The sequence below is a fragment of the Uloborus diversus genome, chromosome 3, assembly GCF_026930045.1.
Source record: "Uloborus diversus isolate 005 chromosome 3, Udiv.v.3.1, whole genome shotgun sequence".
NCBI classification, from domain to species: Eukaryota; Metazoa; Arthropoda; class Arachnida; order Araneae; family Uloboridae; genus Uloborus; species Uloborus diversus.
Window position 1 is genome coordinate 127,387,201 of NC_072733.1, and position 19,717 is coordinate 127,406,917.

Consider the following 19,717-nt stretch of genomic DNA (forward strand, 5'->3'; position numbering starts at 1 on the left):
CCAAGAGTTCAGAAACACCCTGTATTTACAAGTATGATTATGTTGATATAGTACATTCAATACTGGTTTTAAGTTGTACTTAACCAATTGATGCAGTATAGCTTATTTTGGCTCTTGTGCCACCAAACCCGAACCAGCCAACCCACCTGCATTCATAATGTTGGAAAACAATTTTTCTCTGGCTCATAATGTTTGTAGATTAAATAAAGAATATCAATTCAATTGGAGAGTTCACTTATTCTTGTGTACTTATAAATGGTAGTTTTTTTTTTTTTTTGAATGATTTTAACAGTATTAGATTTTTTTTTTTAAATCTCCCAAAAAGATATTTTGCGAATTTATTCGATTCCGATCATTTTGCTGAATGATGCAGTCGTAAAATTTTACGTTAGCTTATGTTGTTAAATTTAAGAATTGAATAGTGTTTTAGTTACTTTAAATTTTTTATGATTAGTTAAAAGCATTTGGGGGATCTTAAAAGTTTTTCCTTTTTTTTTTTTTTTAAAGCTTTGAAAGTCGCGAAAAATTGGGATAATGAGAAAAAACATCTGAAAATTCCTTGATTCTCTTATTCCCATGAGCCAAGCACCTAATGTGATTGATGTAGTAAAATGTGTTACGTGGCAGTAAGGATGTATTAATGTCAAGATTTAAAGGGGAAGGGGACAGGCCAATCACTTGAGTGAAAGGGGGAAGGGGGTAATTGCTTCCCCTCCCAATTTTGGAAGCAATATATTTATGCATTTTTGTATATTTTGTGTTTTTTTCTTTGAAAATGCATTGAGTGTATACCTGTTGCCCCCCACCCCTGGAAAATTTTAAACTGATGAGCCTGGTGGAGGTACTTTTCTAAATTTAAACTTTTTCATAGTGTTATGTCCAGAGGATCATGTATAGAATAACAGTTTTACAAGAAAAAAAAAACTTTTTTTTTTAATTTAGAAAATGGAAGTGTTTTTGGCTCTCGGTTGCCTTCATAGCAGTATTGTTTCAGCAAAGTACCAATAACTTTCTCTTTTCAATGATCTCCCAAATAAGATACATATATTTTCAAAATCAGACAGAAACTTATTAGACACCCAACATTACCTCCCCGGTTGTCACGCATGCTAGGTATGCCACTAATATAAATATTTATAAATATATATGTTCATTAATAAACAAGCAATATAAATTAGAAAATGCAATAAGCAAGAACACGGAAACAACATTAAAATGAAAAACGTGAACCAGGGACTGATACTTTCTCAAGGCGAGGACCAGTCCCTAAGTTCACAAGGCCCTCTCTATTTAGCAAGAGGGAAGGTCCCAATAACATGCTACCCTCGTCGAGAGCCTTGGAGGAAAATTGAACATGAAAACATACCTGTAAATAAACGAACGAAAAAGACTTTGGTGTTTATTCTTTCATTTTTCTTTCAATTTTATTTGAATTTATGTTTAAAATGTTCTTAAAATGTATCTCATGCTTTATATATATATATATATATATACACAAGGGGTTCCGTTTAACTTGCAAGACCTTTATTTTCGCAACCGTTTGTCCTAGGTGTACAGTACACTTCCTGTTGCAAAAATGTTCAAAATCAGATGCAGAGTTAAGATATTGATAGTTTGAAGCAAAAATAAAAATAAGTCAAAAAATACAAAATTTAACTTTTTATACAGGCCCCAGGTCCCTTAAGTTATATTTAGGGAAATAATCTCCATTGAAATATAACTCCAACACAAAACGTTTGAAATTAGTACGACCAATATTCACCAAGATATGAGGCCCCTAGTTTCAAAACCGGATACTTGTAGGAGCGGACAAACGCTCAACTTGTAAAAAGTCCGGTTTTGAAACTGAGGCAGACATTCCCACCCCATTTCAAGGGGGAAAGAAGTGGTTTTTGAACCTAATATTGAGCAGGCAAATAGGCCTTATGATTCTCTACAAGATTAACAAAAAAAAAAAAATAGAAAATCGAATTTTTTGCAAGTATCCGGTTTTGAAACTAGGGGCCTCATATGAAATGCAGCGTTTTGTGACCTACACCACTTTTCACTCGCCATTAATAACGCCTTTTGGGGGGAAATATAGCTGTTAACCAGTGTTTAAAATTATATGTGTGCATAGAGTGTGATTTTTCAAATTATTCGTGGTTTTGTAGTGTGTTTTTGCAGAACACGGCATAACATTTGTGCATTTATTTTTGAATAGTGATGAAAAATATAAATACCTTGTTTTTCTTACTTGGAAGACCTGTCATTCTTCTGAAAGGGCGATAAGTTCCAATCTCATCTTCTGTATGGTCCCTTAAAACTTTGAACTGGAATATCTCCTTGAGTTATGGGCACACAAATGCCAAGATTTTTGTGTCAGTAATAGTTTTTAATGGAGATTATTTCTCTAAATGTTAGTTAGGGGACCTAAGGCTTGTATAAAAAGTTATTTTTATTTTTTGACTCATCTTTATTTTTGCAAACTTTCAACATCTTAACCCTGTATCTGATTTTGAACAGGTTTGCAGTTGAAAGTTTACATCTAGTACTAACGGTTGTGAAAATAAAGGTCTTGCAGGTTGAAACGAAACACCCTGTGTATATATTAGGGTAGTCCTTAATATGAGGTTAAAAATAAAATTGTGAATTTTCAACGAGCCACCCCCTAGATTTGGTCCACTATATAAAAAATAATTGTTGTCATTTTTTGAGATTTTTAAGACAAATTTTAGGGGTTGCTACTGCATCTAAAACTTTTTAATTTGTAGACAAAATTACGAATTTTCGCATTTTTGTTAAAAAAAACGGTATCTATTAATTATGTCTTACAATTTATAACTAAACACATCTGTTAAGATTTTAAAACTCTTTCAATTAGTATAAATAAAAAACCAAATCACATTATATTGCCTTTTAAGACAATAAGGTGCTTTTAGAGTCCAGATATTTGCTTCTGAACTGTTTCACTGTCAGCAACAAGTACTGCTTTCGTTCTTTGTATTTTGTAAAATGTTTATTCTATTCTTCCATTAGTGCAGCTCCACGTTCCGATACATTATTTACAACCTTTAATAAACTAACAATTTCTTCACTTTGCTTGTAGGATTCGTCTTTCGATTCTGTCACATCTTTTTGTAAAAATTCTGAAGATATAATCAAAGTTTTAAAAAACTGCATTGCGTTACTCGATGCAAAATCATTCAAATCCTTTTTAAGGACTGCATATGGATCTACTCCAACTCTCTTTAAGGGTTTATCATCTCCTTTTCTTTTCAAAGTGTCCACCATCTTCCCTTTCATTTTTTGATTAACACAATCGTCAAAAAACGCAACAGCGACGAGCTCCTCTGATAGATATCACAAATGGCGAACAAACTTAGTTATGAGATTTCAAAGTGTGCAATAACCAATTTTTTCATGCTTTTTTTAGGCCTTTTTATAAGTTGCTAATCATTTTTTGGGGCAAAACAAGCTGTTGCTGCGTGAAACCAGCTCTTTACATAGCATTTTACTAAACGAGCATATGTAGCGAATGCCAACTTGTTCTTGTTCAAAAAGTTCAAATTGATCTCTAAATACATAAATTTTAACAGCATAAATTGCCTTTGCCATCCATCGAGCACGATGTAACCCTTCTGGAACTCTAACGTGTATTACCTTTAGGAAGTTCCTTCAAGAAATATGATGGTCAAATCTAAAAGTTCTTTGTGGTCGTATCGAGGTTGGAACTGGTCAAGTTGATTCTCGGCAAACGCGACGACATCTGGTGCATTTTGGATTCCTTTCTTGTGGATAAAAACATCAGATATGGCAGTTTGAAAACTACTGTGATTGAATAGAGTTCCCAAAATGTTTAAGTCGTTTGAATATCAGTATTTCACGCCCTGTTGATGATCCAACATATTTAACACCACAACGACCTCAATCATTATTTCAAGAACATGACAGTGACAAGCCATCCAGAGTAATTCTCTGTTAAGTTTTTCTCAATGAGGAAACATGCTCCTTTTCCTGTCCTGTGTTTGTCGAAGTTGCATCAAAACACAGGTATTTGACTTGGTCACCTATTTCCCAAGATTCTAGGATCTTGCAAACAACCCAAGCTGTTTCTCCTCCTGTTCTCGATTGGAGTTTCGTTACCGAAAGTAATTGCTCAATAGCTATTCCTGAAACAATGATTGGTATTCGGTCAACAGTTTCACTGCCTGCAATGTCTTCTAAAAGTTTTCTATCAATGTGGGTTAAAGGAACATGAAGTGAGAATTTACTTTTTAAATATTGGGCAGCGTTCTTTCTGCTTTTTATTCTAAAACCAAATGGAGGATTTGTTTAAGTTGTATTCCGATGGATCACAGCCTATGCTTTTAAGCATTGTTGTCAAGCCAACAACTGCTTATGTATCATTCAATTTTGCTGTATCAAGACTCATAGCAACATCATTTTTAGAACGTTCTTCCTACCTCTATTTCTTTTGCAAGGGATAAGTTGCACGATAAAAACTTTGGTCTGCATTTAAAGAACAGCTGTAACTTTCAAACACGTCACATTTACCTTCATTTCCTTCTAAAGGGGTTGGCACTCGTTCAAACAGCAGTCTCATATTTTCTTCCTCCCATTTCTTCATTTTTTCGAAACTAATCCTTTTTTTTTAATGAGCATTGCTTCTTCAACTATTTTGCTTCTACTTTACCCATTTTACCAAAAATACGGTGCCATTAATAGTATTATTCCCCAATGAAATAAACGAAAATTCAGTCTTGCTCTCTGAACACATGGTCGTAAAATCTCATATCAAAACATTAAACTTGAATTCGACTCCCTTTTCTACCCTGTACAATGGGGGAAGGTAGACTTCTTGTGCAAACAGCACGTGGTATTGATATTTATTTATGCATGTTTCAGTTTACAGTAAAGTTCATTTGAACTTTGGTGAGAAAATGCTGAATTTTCGCATCTTTGAAGCTCGGAAGCGACCCCTAAAATACATTTTTGCCTGAAATTTTTGTGGATATCTTATTTTAGGTCGTAAACAAAAATGGGAGGGTGGCCCGTTCAAATTTCAAAAGTTCATTTTTAAGGACTACCCTAGTATATATATATTTATATATATATATATATATATATATATATATATATATATATATATGTACGTATGCACACATAAATATATATAGATATATATATGTGTGTTAGAGAAACAAAAAGGTTTTGGAGTTGCTGCTCTTCAGCAGTGAAAACTCCATCTTATGGTTGAAAAAAAAAACTACAGACTGAAAAAGAATTGAGGCAGTAAGAAGCAAAGGGATGTTAGTGGAAGTTTCAAGTTTTGAGTAAAACATGCTTAAAGTTAAAGTCATAGGTAATTGAAAAGTTTTTCTAATTTATGCTGTATAACAACCTACCAGGTCTACTAGTACTATCTCTTGCCCCAAGACAGATGGAGGGGTTCACGTATCATTTATACTGGTTATCTCCAAATTTGTAATTTTGCTCCTTACATCCCTTTTCTTCTCACTGCCTCAATTGTATAAGTACCAAAAATCCGCTAAACATAATAGCATTGGGCAAAACACACGAACTGCTATGTGCATTGGAATAAATGGGAGCTTATACCGTATTTTACTCTGCAAATATCTCGCATATGCACCCTGTAACCAGAGTTGGGCAAATTTTAATTGCATGGGCGATTATAGATTACCAGTTGATTAATTGGTAAACATAACCACAACAACTAACAGTTGATCAATTGTAATTGTGGAAAAATTACAATTAACAATTTCTTAATTATTAACTATTAGTAACAATTAACAAATAATTGTTGATTGTAGTTTACTACAGTTAAAATTTGATAAATTGCTAATTGTAGTTTACTGCAATTAACAATTGTCAATTGTTTTGTGAATTTTAATTTAAACTAACTATTAAAAAATGTACTGATTTTGTATAATATACTACACAGGCGATAGGTCTACCTGGGACTTGGACACTGGACGGATACCATATTACTAACTATTTAAATACACATGTTAGCAACAAATAAAAGATCAATGCAGATAAATCATCAGTAACTTTAATGAAATTTATTGAAACCACAATTGCAACAGTAACTAACTTTAATGAAACATAATAGATAGACAATGACAATTTATATTTTCTTCTAATAATGTAAATTACATTTTAATACTACTCTCTTCTCGAACATGCTGTCCGACAATCTGTGACTCTTAGGCAGATTTGTCATTGTAACAAAAGAAGAAAGGCGTTCAACTGCAGCTGATGATGGTAAAGGTGTGTTGTATTTAATAAAAACACTTTTTATCTCAGGATATATATTGAGCAGTTGAAAAACTTGGCTTTCCTTTGAAAAAAAATGCAGTATCAAAAGTTCTGCTTTATTGAGGAGACTTTTTTCAGAGAATGAAATATCGGAGTCAGTGTCGGAATCAAAGTTGAAAAACAAAGTTGTCTTTGGTACTTTTTGCTGTTGCTACTATAGTGTCACTCATTTGTTTGGAAATGCAGGTCTTAAAAACTTTTAGGATTTGAGTACGATTCGGGGGCTCAAGAAAATTTCCTCAGAAAAGGGATATTTCAATTAAAAATTCAAAAATATTTTTTCTGTACTAATAAAAGTCTAAAGGACATCTGAGAGAAATTACAGGAATGTATCTGAAAAGCATGATTTTTTAAAAAAAAATTTAAATGGAGCATTCTCTGAGAACCACACGTACCCTGTTATGTCTTTCTTTCTCACCTCCTCTGTTATGGGTGGACCTAAATCCTAAAACAATGATTTACACAAACTTAAAACACTTAATTAAAACACAAACATTTACATGTAGCTTGCCAAGACGAGACTAGTTCATGCGGCGAACGAGCATTCAGCACTGAACGAAAATGCAAAATCGAATAATACTTTGGACTCTGCGCTGTACCTATTGATGCAACAGAGGGCTATCATAACAATTAAAGCTAACAATTAACATAAAGTTAATTGTTAGCTTTAATTGTTTCATAAAACAATTTAGCAAATTAATTGCAGTTATTTTAATTGTGAGAAATGATTAACATACATTAATCTAATTAAATTAATTGAATAGAGCAATTGATAGTTTAATTGCAATTAATTTAATTGCAGTTTATTGAATTGCAATTACTTTTTTTAATCAATTAACAAGGCAATTGAAAAATTAATTGATTAATGCCCAACACTGCCTGAAACCAAGCTTTTTAACCTTTTAATTCTTTCTAATAATAGGTTATATCTTATACTTCAGTTAAATTTTGGTTGCTTTTAGATTTTTTTAAAATCGATTTTCTAGAAGTAGTATGACACAAGTATCAAAAATTTTGTCAAAAAACCTGTATGATACTTCTCAATTTTTCAAAATTAATAACTTGCATATTGCTTTTGCATATTTTTGATTTTCTAATTTAATACTGTCTTTAAATTCTTTTTTTAGTATCAAGGTGCTATAGTTTTAGAAATGGAGTGCAGTATTAAGGCTGCAAAAGTTCTAGCCACACAAGAGGTAATTCAACTTGTTACAATTGATATTGTGTCACATTCTTTTATTAATGAAATGCACCTTAGATCAAGCTGAGAATATATGAGGCAGTAAGAAGTAATGGGATGTAAGTTCCAAAATTAAAATATTCGAGATAACTAATACAAATCGTTACGTAACCCTCTCCTCTGTTTTGGCGCTAGAGATAGTACTTGTAGCCTTGGTAGGTGTTGCTATACAGCATGATTTACAAAAAAAAATCAATGAAAGCCTACCTAGGACCTTATCTTTAAAAGCGTTTTACGCAAAACTTGAAAGTCTCCGCTTACATCTCTTTGCTTCTCACTGCCTCATAACATCTTTGTTTTTCAAAATATTTCCCTCTTTCTTGCAAAATCAAATCTCTTAAAATTTCTTTTTATTTTATTGAACATCATGAACCTGCACTTTTCACATTTTTGTTTTTGTTTTCATTCATGTATATATGTTTTAATTTTATAATATATTTATTTCAATGACCTATAAAAATTTTTGATGCAATTCCCCCCTTTTTTTTGAAAAAGATCGTCTTATGTCACCCTAGTAGCAGAAAATGCAAGACGCGAGACATGCATCGCAGATTTTTCAGCGGCCTGCAGATAATTTTAACCAAAAAACAAGAAGAAAGAAAGTAAAAGTAAATAAAAAATGAAATGCAACTTGGCAAACATCGTTTAGAGTTCGTTTTTTTGACCGGAAAAGTGATGGATGCTTCAGCATTTTAGCTAGAAACATAGTCGCTATATTTGGTCATTCACTAGATCAAAGTAGATAAGATGCTTTAGCAAGGATGCCCATATGTAAAATGTTAATAGCGGGGGGGGGGGGGGGGGGGGGTCCTCAGATATTTTCCCCCATAGAAACCGATTTCTGCACTGATTAGAGTTCTTAAAATTTGACATTTTTAATAACTTATTCATTAATTGCTGGAGAAGAAATGTGTTTACATTTTTGCAAAGAAAGAAGTACTAAAAAGCAAGGAAGATCTAATTTCAAAAGGGGGGGGGGGGCTTGAGCTTCCACTTGCCCCCCCTCCCCCCCCCCCCCCCCCGTATGGGCGCTCTTGTGCCTACGTTTTCCAAAACAAAACATAATTGGATGTTTCATTTAACTGCAAACTAATAAAAATAACTTAAAATATGCACCAAATCATTTTTTTTTAAATTTATCTTTTAAAGTAGTTTTCTTGAGAAATGTAAAATTTTATGTTTAAAAATTTTAACATATGCTCATTGCTTTTAAACGCAAAAGTGCTAAAAACTTTTCAACTAAAGGGTAATGTCATGAGGATTTTTTTTTAAATTATTTTTTAGCAACAAATTCAGAAATTTAGATTTTAATTTTTGTCGTAGTTGCCATGTTTAGTCATTCCCAAGATGTTGGTACGCTAGACTCTTTAACTGCCTACGTTTCAATAATGCAAAATGTGCCATTATTTTCGGATAATTTTTAACTATTGACTTGAAAAATGCAAAATTTTATGTTAACTATATTATCTTATATTCATTGCTTTAGAGGCTGATGTGCTAAAAAACTGACTATTTCTAGGATTTTGAATATATTACCACTTTACAAATTAAAAAATCTATTTATAATCATGAATTTTTCGCTTAGACGCCATGTTCGATCATTCACAAGATGGAAATAGACGAGACTCTTACTTGATTAAGTTTCCAAAAAACAGAATTGGATCAAGTTTTGATCAGTTTACCCTCAATACAAACTATTGAAGGTAGCATAAAGTGTACAATAAATAATCTTTTTTTAAAATTATTTTCATGAAAATTGTGAATTATTATCTGCACACTTGTATTTGATCCTCATTGCTTTGGAAGTACTGCTATAAACTAAAACATTCATCTGAAATGCAGTTTTCTGCTAAATTCTCATTTAGAAATTTATTTATTTAAATCATTTTTTGAAAAAAAAAATTCAAAAACATATTTTAACTTAAATTTTCTACATTTAAATAAATATGAATTGGATAATTGTTTTTCATAGTGTACAGAATTCTCTATTTCTATGAAGGTAGTGACTCCCCCCCCCCCCCCGCCCAAACTTTTTATGCTTTAAAACTCAGCGACAGTGGTGGCCATTAAGTTTTTCAGGTCTAGTGGCCACTGGTCAGTTGGGAAAATTTCTGAGTCTTGACCTTTACAAGGGATTTGTGTATTTTATAAAAACTTATAAACTAATAATAATGCTGCAGATTATTTTCAACTGAACAAAATAGTGTCGCAGGACTGGCTAGAAAGTTTCTGCTGCTGGGTAGGTCACTATATTTAATAGAACATTTGAGCAATGTATGTGTACATATGTACTAGCTGCATGTGGCAATCAGCTCTATAGTTCTCGGTTCCTTGTACTTGATATTCTCATTATATATTCACTTTGCTGCCACAGGTTGACTCACTCGTTACACAAAATCTATTATTTGTTACAGAACACTAAAAACACATGCTGTATGACAAAAATGATTGAAACAGAACCAAATCGTATATACTCAATGCATACCAATTTGATTCTACACACTACACAGCACTTCTATGCTTTCTTATAGAGACTGGTTTTCACTTAAGTAGCCACCAAACCCAGTGTCTTAGGAAGACATGATTCTATCAGGAAAATGAATTTTTCAACCATTACACTTGGTCACATATATGTTTTCTGTTAAGTGAGAAGAACCAAAGTTTCACTCTTAAGACATTCAACTGACACAGGAGCTCATTTTCCTGCCAATCAATTTGAATGCTTTGTTGTTTTGCTGATACACTTCATATGGACCAATACATCAGTTTTTTACATTTGTAGTTAAACATTGAAATATGCTCTAAATTCTGCCTTACAAAAAAAAAAATGTTTGATAGTCACATAATATTAAATTGATAGTATTTACATTTTTGTATTTTATTCCGTTTTTTTTAATGTAAAGCATTTTATTGAATGATGTAAATTACGCAAAACTGTTTGTTTAAAAGCGACTTTTTTCAGTTTCATGTTGGACTTAAGGCAGATGTTCTAAGTTAATTTCTGTATATTAGAGCCATTTCACCATTACCTGTATTTGACTTTCTGATGCTGTTTCTTTGCAAATAACCATTTGTAGGAAGTTATTGAAATATCTTTTGTTTTTCTTTAGTGGCAATAACAGAGTGTGTAGGATTATTTTGATAGCAATATTTTTTCTGAAGGGTAATTCTAAATTTTTTCACAAAATTTTTAATGTAAAGCAGTATGTGTAGCTCCATAAATATGCTGCGTCTCATATTAACTTTTATTTTCATGTGAAGCTTTTAAAAAAGTGAAATGAACTTGTTTTTCCCCGTGTGTTAATATACATTAAGTAACAATTCTGTATAAATTTTTTTTGAAACTCATATGGGGTTCATGGTGCAGACTGCACAATGGAATTGGTTAGGTATAATCAATTTGTTGGGTTTTTGATCTCATTTGAGGAGGGGGGTACTCTGAAGCATTTAAGGTGTTGCTCCTTCGCCTTTGGGGGGGGGGGGGGCTGGGCACTCCTGTAACAACTACAAATTGATTGCGTAAATTTTATAATAGGGGAGTTGGAGACTTGATCCCCACTTTAGTTTTCAATTTCTTTCTGTACTACAAATTATCAGTTTTTTTTTATGTACGTGAAAAAAGATTTTCACGTTTGTTGGAGGGACATTTTTTTATAGCCTTGGCTTCTAATGTCCGAGACGAAACCCCCAGTGCTTAGTTTTAGGTCCTAATTCTAAGAATCTGCATTCATTTTTCACATGTGGTACTTTTGCCCAATGTATTCTTGAATGTTGACTTTCTCGGAATTGGACATCCTATTCTTAGTTTTAGTATTAAAAATTTTTGGTCTTTCGACCATAGGATGAAGTTGAAAGGTACTGACTTCATCTCTGTCATTTATCTGTGTTGTAACCTTGTCTGTTTATTGTTCTGTTGATGTTTATATATATATATATATATATATATATATATATATATATATATATATATATATATATATATATATATATATATATATATAAAATAGGCTGGTCCCAGCTAGGACCAGCCTAGCTGGGCCCAGAGCCTGTTGCTTGGTCGTCACATTTGTATTTGTATATATATATATATATATATATATATATATATATATATATATATATATATAATATATATATATATATATATATATATATATTCGAAAAAAAAAATTAAGAAACATATATCTTTTTAATTTATCTTTTAACACTGTGTTTTTTTTCTTTCTCTTTTTTTTGTTGCTGTCTGTGTTATTTGGAATATGGCAAAATCTAATTTTAAAAAGTTCTTTCATCTCAAAATTGGTGCTGAAATGAAAAAGAACAGATATTTTTTAGTCTAACAATAAGATTTGTTTTCACTTAATGTGAAAAAAATACTTCAGTGTGCCAGGACCACATTTTGTTAAATGACACAGTAAGATCATTGTATGTAGGTAATCGTTAAAAATATGAGGCATTTTTAAGGATAATTCGTAATTTTGGTAGTTCAGAATTTATATATTTTTTTAAATGTATGAAAATAGGGTTGCTTTATTCATCCAATTATGTGTGTTTGGTGGGGCTAAATATGCAGCAATTTAATTATGTGTAAATTTGTTATTTCAGAAATATTTACAAGCTTCAGAATGTTTGAAAAAATGTAATTTTCACTTCTTTATCTCAAACTGACTATGAAAAGGTAAGTCTTTTATGTATTTTACATCTTTTAAAACATTTTATAAAGCAATCAAGGCTTCCTCATTGGTTTCAACCTACTGAGATTTTATGTTCTGTTGATTTGTTGTTATGAAAGTGGGAAAAATCATGTTTCATTCTAAGAACTTGCCCTGGAAGCAAAGAAATCAAGCTTCCAATTTTTGGTGTGTGAAAACTATTTTCTTCTCCTTTTGCCTCGAGGGGGAACTTCATTACCACCGTACATAAAATGTCAAGTATTGGATGATTTGTGGATGCTTCCATTTTGCAAATAAAACCTGCTGGACTAGTTTGCAGTAAAATAAACTTGCAATTTCACATTACTGTGTAACATATTACTTCCACATCATTGTGACTGATCACGCTTAATATTGCAACAAGTGTTATGAGATATACATTTGACTTTTCTTGCTAATGAAGTCAATAATGTGTTTCCCTTTTCCTTGAGCAAAAGTAACAAACCCATTTCCCATATCCCTTGAACAAACAATCCTGCAAAGCAAACTAAATAATTATTTTTTTCTAGCTAGTAACCCTAGGTTGCTAAATGTTTTAATGTCAAAAATACTTTTAATCTGTAATTTTTTAATTTCAAAAGAATAGAACTTCTGGATTTTTATTCAAGAGGGACTGAAGGGCTCTCCCACTTCCAGGCTAAATGTATGATTACAACAAAAAAAATAATGTTTTTTGATTTACAGTTATTACTTGTTTTTTACATATTGGTTCCTGATTTTAATCTGTTGCAGATACATACATTTTTTTTAACATATGAAAGTGCATGAAAAAATAGTTTTTTTAATAGTTATTTCAAGCTTTTAAAAGTAAGGTAACATGTTTGTTAGGTGCGTTTAAAATGATAACAATGTTGATAATAATAGCAAACTTAATAATTAACTGGTATCACTTCTTGCTTTAAAATGTGACTTTATGCAAAAAATTGCTATTAATTCTCTTATATTTAACATAAATGTGAATGTTAAAATAAGGCAGTTGAAAATGCAAGTTAAAAATCAAACTGAATTTTACTTTTTCGATTCTTTATTTTATTGTTTTAGTTTATTTATTTATATTTCTTTTTTCAAATTCTGTGTATGAGTTTTTTCTTACTTTGAAATTTAGTAAATCTTTTGTGTTTTTCATATTTATTCATTGCTCTATTCACACCATCATGGCTCTATTCACACCATTTAAAAATCACTCTTTTTCAATCCTCTATCCTTGCTTATGTAGGGGGAACATTAGCACAGCTGAAAATACCTTCTGGACTGGGATTTTTGACGAAAAATACCTTCTGAAGGTTTTTTTTTTAAATCAAAACAGCCCTTTCATATTCAAAAACTACTGTATTAGAATTTGCATTTATGTTAAAACCAATGGGTTGGGGTGAACCCCCCCCCCCCCCCCTCCCCTTTGCTGCGCCACTGAGGGGGAAGAAAGAATGACTCCCCCTCCCCCTCTATGTTGCATTGGTTTTGTAGAACTGTACTTCATGTTAAATTATAACAAACCATTGAAAGATAAATGGGAGAAATAAAGGATGAATTTGTTTTCTACTGTCACACACCTAGTGTAGTAAGATTCCATGTGCATGATACATTTTCACCTGTTTAGTTTTATGCATTTACTTTATGTAGAGGAGCATAATTATCTAAACTTTTTGTGGTCTAAATTAGAAAATGTATTTCACTGTGCAAAATTTTCTGTATGGGAAACTTAATTATCAGAATTAGAAAGTGTATTAATTAGAAAGTAATACTGCATTCATTTTCATTGTAAATGAGGTTATTTTCACACATTCCTTTCTTTTATTTGATTTCTTGTGTAGATAACTATAGCTATCTTTCTGATATTATTTCTTTTAGGTGCCGAAAACCTTAAACAAACTTTGAAATTTCAATTATCATAAAAATGTTCTAAACTGACACCATTGAAATTCTGTTGTTACCCCATTAATGAAAACAAAATGTTTATCTTTTGTGAAAAAACAAAGAAAAAATATAAAGGTAGGGTAACAGCACCAGTAACAGACATGCTTAAGACATTGCTCTCAGGTTAACTCAATTTTCTGAGCCTTTTGCTATATTTAGACCTTTTAACCGACATTTCTCTCATGCAATTACGTCTCACCTAATGTTTGGTTGCTTCTGGATTCTCTGAATTAGTTAATTCTATTTTTATTTGCTCAATTTCGAATAAAAGTCCGACCCCCCCCCCCCCCCCCCCCCCGCAACAGACACCAAAAAATCTGATGATACCCAGTTCCAGGTAGGATGTGGAAATGATGACTAATGGAAAAATTCCCTTTTTTCCTCTTAAAAATGTGCAAGAATTCTTTATTGTTAGAACTAAAGCCTTATTGAATTCAAATGTACATGAAACACCAGCTGACCTCGTGGTGACTGTCATAACCTTCCACCACTGCCTTGTAAATACCAGTTGGTTCATAAAATTCCATCTAATAACACTAGCTGGTTGCACCATATTCATGGGCCAGAGCAACATCAGTTTTATCCGCCTAAAATTCTTATTATTTAAATCCCAACTTATGACTGTCTGTTACTGGTGCCGTTACCCTATAGCTATTATTTTAATCAAGGCATGAAATTACTTCTTGAGATTTTTAGAGGAGTAAATTCATTTTGGAGGAGTGAAATGTATAAAAACAATGTAGACAGATATTAGTGATCAGTTCTATACAAAAAGTAACTTTCTAAAGATGAAATGGAAGACAACAGGGAAGGAAGACATGTGTATTATTTTGGATTTTAAGATTCAGAATGTTTGACATTTTGTTTTCTATTTATCAAAATATTCAAAAGTAATGTTTAAAGTTCTATCTCCCCCCCCCCCCTTTATTTTTCAGGATGTTAAATTTTTTAAACTTGAAAATATGCTAAACCAAATTTTTGAAGCATAATCCTGCTTGAAATATACTTGTTGGTAATTGAAAAAAAAAAAAAATTAGTTTAGTGAATAAAGTTAAAAAAAAAAAAAAAGCAAAAATATTGCATGTATTTTTTTTTTTTTTTTTTTAGAATTTTGAGGAACATCTTGTTATGTGCAGAAAAGAAGGTTCCTTATAACCCCAAAACTAGTGACTGCAATACCGGTATTTTGAGCTATTTTTACAATTTTGCAATACTGGTATTTGCTGCAGTAAAATACTGGTATTTTCAGCATTAGCTTAAAACAATAAATATATTTTAATTAAAGAGCTTTTAATTTAACTTGTCAGATATCTACTGTTGTTTTACCTATACATTTCTTTTCGAATGAGACAGTACCAAATTCAATCTATTGATGTAAAAATTTAGCTTCAAATGTCAAATTATTAGAGCCTGAATGAACAAAAGTAGCAGAAAGACCACAAAATGATATTTTCATTACTATATGGTGTGATAAATTACATTTTCATGCATTTAGTGCACCATGTTTTAATTTTTTAAATATCAGAGATCACCCACTTGCCTTTTGTAAAAGTTAATTTTATGTGTAATTGCGAATATATTTGTGCTATGAATGATTTGTTCTAACCATTAATTGCAGCAATATTTTATAATCTAATTTTTAAATATTGACTCAGTTGTACTGATTTTTGAAAAAAAAAAAACCCTTGTTGTTATTACCAATGTTGGTTTGTTGTCAGTTGTCACTAGCATTGGTATGCTGTCCTGGCAAGTAATTTAGCTGCATGCTTGGCGAGATAATACTTATATTTTGAAAATTTGAATAGAGGAAAAGTATAAACAACTGGGGGGGGGGGGGGACTTATTTTCAGGTTGTAATTGTAAAGATATACATTAATAATATAATTGTCTAGAATTTTTAAAAGAAAAACTAAAAGGAATAAAGGGAAACTAACCAAAAAAATCAACACTTAGGTTATTTCAGCATAAATTTTTCCAAATTGTTAATAAAAAACTAACACAACTCGATCCTGATCAAGAGGACATTGTTAAAGATATTTATATTGGAGAAGAATCCTCTCTCAAAGAGAAATTACAACTAGCTGTAACTAAAAAAATACTACACACAATACAAAAGAAACACATACACACAAAGTATAATTATTAAAAACCAGCGTCCAAGAGACCGAATTAATTGAAGATGAAGAATTTTGAGGCCATTAGAGGAGGTATATCGCACATTATATTACATGGTATTGACCTATGTAAATGAGAAAGAGTTTTCAACAGCAGGAAATTTGTGCACTAAAATAAATTTAAGGCTTAGTGACAATTCAATAGATGCATTCTGTTTCTGGCTATTATTGATTTCTTATGATATTTGTTCCTTCCTTGTATATTTGCTCTCAGCAAGTTTTTATAAATACTACACATTTTTCAAAGTTAAGAAGTATAGAATGAAACAATATATTTTGGTAATTTTTTGAGAAATCTTGAATACTGGCATTCTTTTGTAACGTTTTAAATAATACCGAATACTGGTATTGCATTTTTGGTCTGGTATTGCAATTTTGTACTTATATAATTAAAGACATACATTATTTTTATTAAAGACAACTTTATCTATAACTCTATTAATGCATTGAGCTGCATGATAATTTATACAAAAGTGACTTATTTTTTTTTAATTTTTTTTTGAACTTGTTTTGCTTATTCTTGAACTTTATCTGGTTACTGCATGTTTTTAAGATTTTTTTATTAATGTCTTTCCAATAGATGCGTAGGTTTGATGCTTTGGCAAAAATATATACAGATATTGGCTTTCATCGGAAAGCAGCATTCTTTAAAAGAATAGCTGCAATGAGGTGTGTTGCTGGGTCAAATGATAATCAAAACTGGCTACAGGTAAAAATAAAATATTCTTCATCCTTCCTCATTTAAAAATAAAGGTCAAAACTTAGGTTATTTTGCTGTTACTTATTTTTTTCCTAAAACACTTTTTGTCACTTTAGTGTTATCATTTACTTCTGCAATCCCTTGAAGGTTATAATTTGCCTCTTGATGCTCAAGAATTCCCTAAAGGTATGAATTCGTAGTTTTCTGTGTATAATTTTAATTTTGTAAATCTTCTCAGCTTATAAGCTTTTTAGTCCAGTTAAATGTTGAGTCTTAAATTTCATAGCTTTGTTATGTAATCAAAGCATATGTAGCTTTAATTTAGTATGTATTATAAAATCACAGCTAACCTATGCATTAGAAAGTCTAGTATTTTTTTGTGAAAGTAAAGTATTTTCCCAGAGAAGTAGTACTGAAATGCGTTTCATTTCGTACCAACACAAATTCACCCCTGTGTGCATGTACTCAATGGTATGCTACTGTAGTTGAAATTTGTAGAGTCTGTATGGGTTTGAATTGTTTATATCATTTTTGGTTGTAATCTGTCGTTTCAAAAGTTATCTTTAAGAACTCTATGTTTGAAACTAATGTTAACTTCAGTGCAGACTGAAAAAATAACATAATTTGATGACCACATGGCAAAATGTAACTAAATGTTTGCATGGAACCTGATGCTATATTGCCAAGTTTGTGACAAAAATGGGATACTCAATACTCTGCAAGTTTAACAATGCATTGCAACCTTCCGTAAAACAAAATTTGAAGTTTCGATGCTTGTTATATTTATCTTTGTCGGAAAGTTTTTTCTGCATTAGTTTGCAACAAGCTGCATTAAATGTATGTAGAATATTATCTGCTTACTCTAAGGTACTATTATATTGTTTTTAGTCTTTTATCTGTTTCCTTATTGTTATAATTGCAGATCTCATACACTAGAAGAACCCATTAAATATTTTTAAAAAAGTGCAATTCTCTACAATTAACATAATTTTTCATTTGTTGAAAAGACTGAAAATATGCGCTTAAGAACTATTATTTCTACATAAGTACATGTACCTATTCTTTTGAGTTGTTAAAAGACATTGATTATTTAATAGGCATAGAAGAAAGTCCGAAGGAATAGGATAACTATCGAAAAGGTTTTTTTTCTTTAAAGCTTGTCATAGATTCTTGCATGATTCTATTCTGCTACAGCTATGGGGGAAGCTAGAAATAATTTTTCTCATTTTGTTATGGCATAAATGCAACTGACCCATTCGTCCTGACTCTCTCCTACAGAACAATAGTATGACGTTTACATTATAGTCTTTCTATTTCATTTACCTATGAACCTATGTATTCAAATGCAATGTTTTAGTATCCTTAACAAGAGTTGGCTTTTTTTCTTTTGTAGGTTTTTAGCTGGTTTATAATTTTTAACTCGAGAGTTCATTTGAGATTTCAATCTTTTCGCATCTTATAATTATTTTAATACTTTGAGTAGTTAAGTCATTTTAATGTATCCTTCTAAAAATTAGTGTATTTTATTTCAATATTTAATGAAATAATATACTTTTTTGAGACATCCTAACATTGAGCATGTATGCTGTGAGAAATTACATCCCCGTGTTTGAGATTTCAATCCTTTTGCATCTTGTAACTATTTTAATACTTTGGGTGGTTGAAAGTTACTTTAGTTTATGTTACCAAACATTAGCATATTTTATTTTTATAATTGATGAAATAATTTACTTTTTGAAGACATTCCAGCATTGATTGCATAAATTTCAGAAAATTATTCCTATTTATTAAAATTGGTGCCATTGCTTTGAGAGTTTGGACTTTGTTATTAACCGTTTAACCGCCGAACTATTGACGGATGATCAAATTTGAGTAATTTTTTGAAATTATGTCTATTTATGTCTAGTAAATACAGAAATAAAATAAAATTTCCAGAAAAAAATTTTTTACTATGATTTTCAGCGTGTTCCATTTTTGGAACATTGGCGTTTTGCATGAAGTTTTTTTTTTCAGAGAATTTTTTTAAACTAAGAGGTTTTGAATGCGGTTTTTATCTTAGAATACTTTATTGCGGAAAAAATAATATTTGAAATTGCATTTGTGTACATATCAGAATTCAGAAAATCCAATACAGAAATATCTAATGCCCATCATATGAAAGGAAGCGTTGCTGGTGAAAGTCGTTTGTCGCAATGGAAACATTTCTTAGTCGTATTTTTTTGCACACCGCGCAACGTCCTTGGGATGCAGATACAATATAATGTCCGTCAGACATTCTGGACCGTTTATGTAAATGACAACAAGGCCCTGGAGGACTTTCCACTCGTACTTTTCTTCTTAGGAGGTGAGTTGTTATTTCTCTTCGGAACTCTAAATGCTTCATCTTGACTTCGTGTAAATCACAATGAAGTAACCAACTATTTACAACTGAAATATTCAGTGCATTACTAAAAAGATTCCACCACCATTTTTTACTCCTCAAATGAGGTCTGTAGCTCCCTAAAAGTTTATCCAAGACGTCCACACCCCCCATTTCTTCATTGTATCTCTTGATAAGATGAGGTTGTGGCACATCTATCTTGCATTTCTGCGCATTTGAGTAACATTTTACAGATGCAAGTGGCTCATGTGTATAACAATTAGATGCTACTGTAAC

The 19,717-nt window shown here is 31.4% G+C and overlaps 1 protein-coding gene across 1 annotated transcript in view; it reads left to right on the plus strand.

The window, feature by feature from the left end:
- The window catches only part of LOC129218936 (trafficking protein particle complex subunit 9-like), a 215,376-nt gene that overhangs the window by 122,129 nt on the left and 73,530 nt on the right, over positions 1-19,717 (plus strand). Inside the window, 5 exon segments of the mRNA XM_054853256.1 lie at positions 7,449-7,517; positions 12,167-12,193; positions 12,195-12,239; positions 16,942-17,070; positions 17,178-17,247. Of these exon segments, the coding sequence (XP_054709231.1) occupies positions 7,449-7,517; positions 12,167-12,193; positions 12,195-12,239; positions 16,942-17,070; positions 17,178-17,247 (340 nt within the window).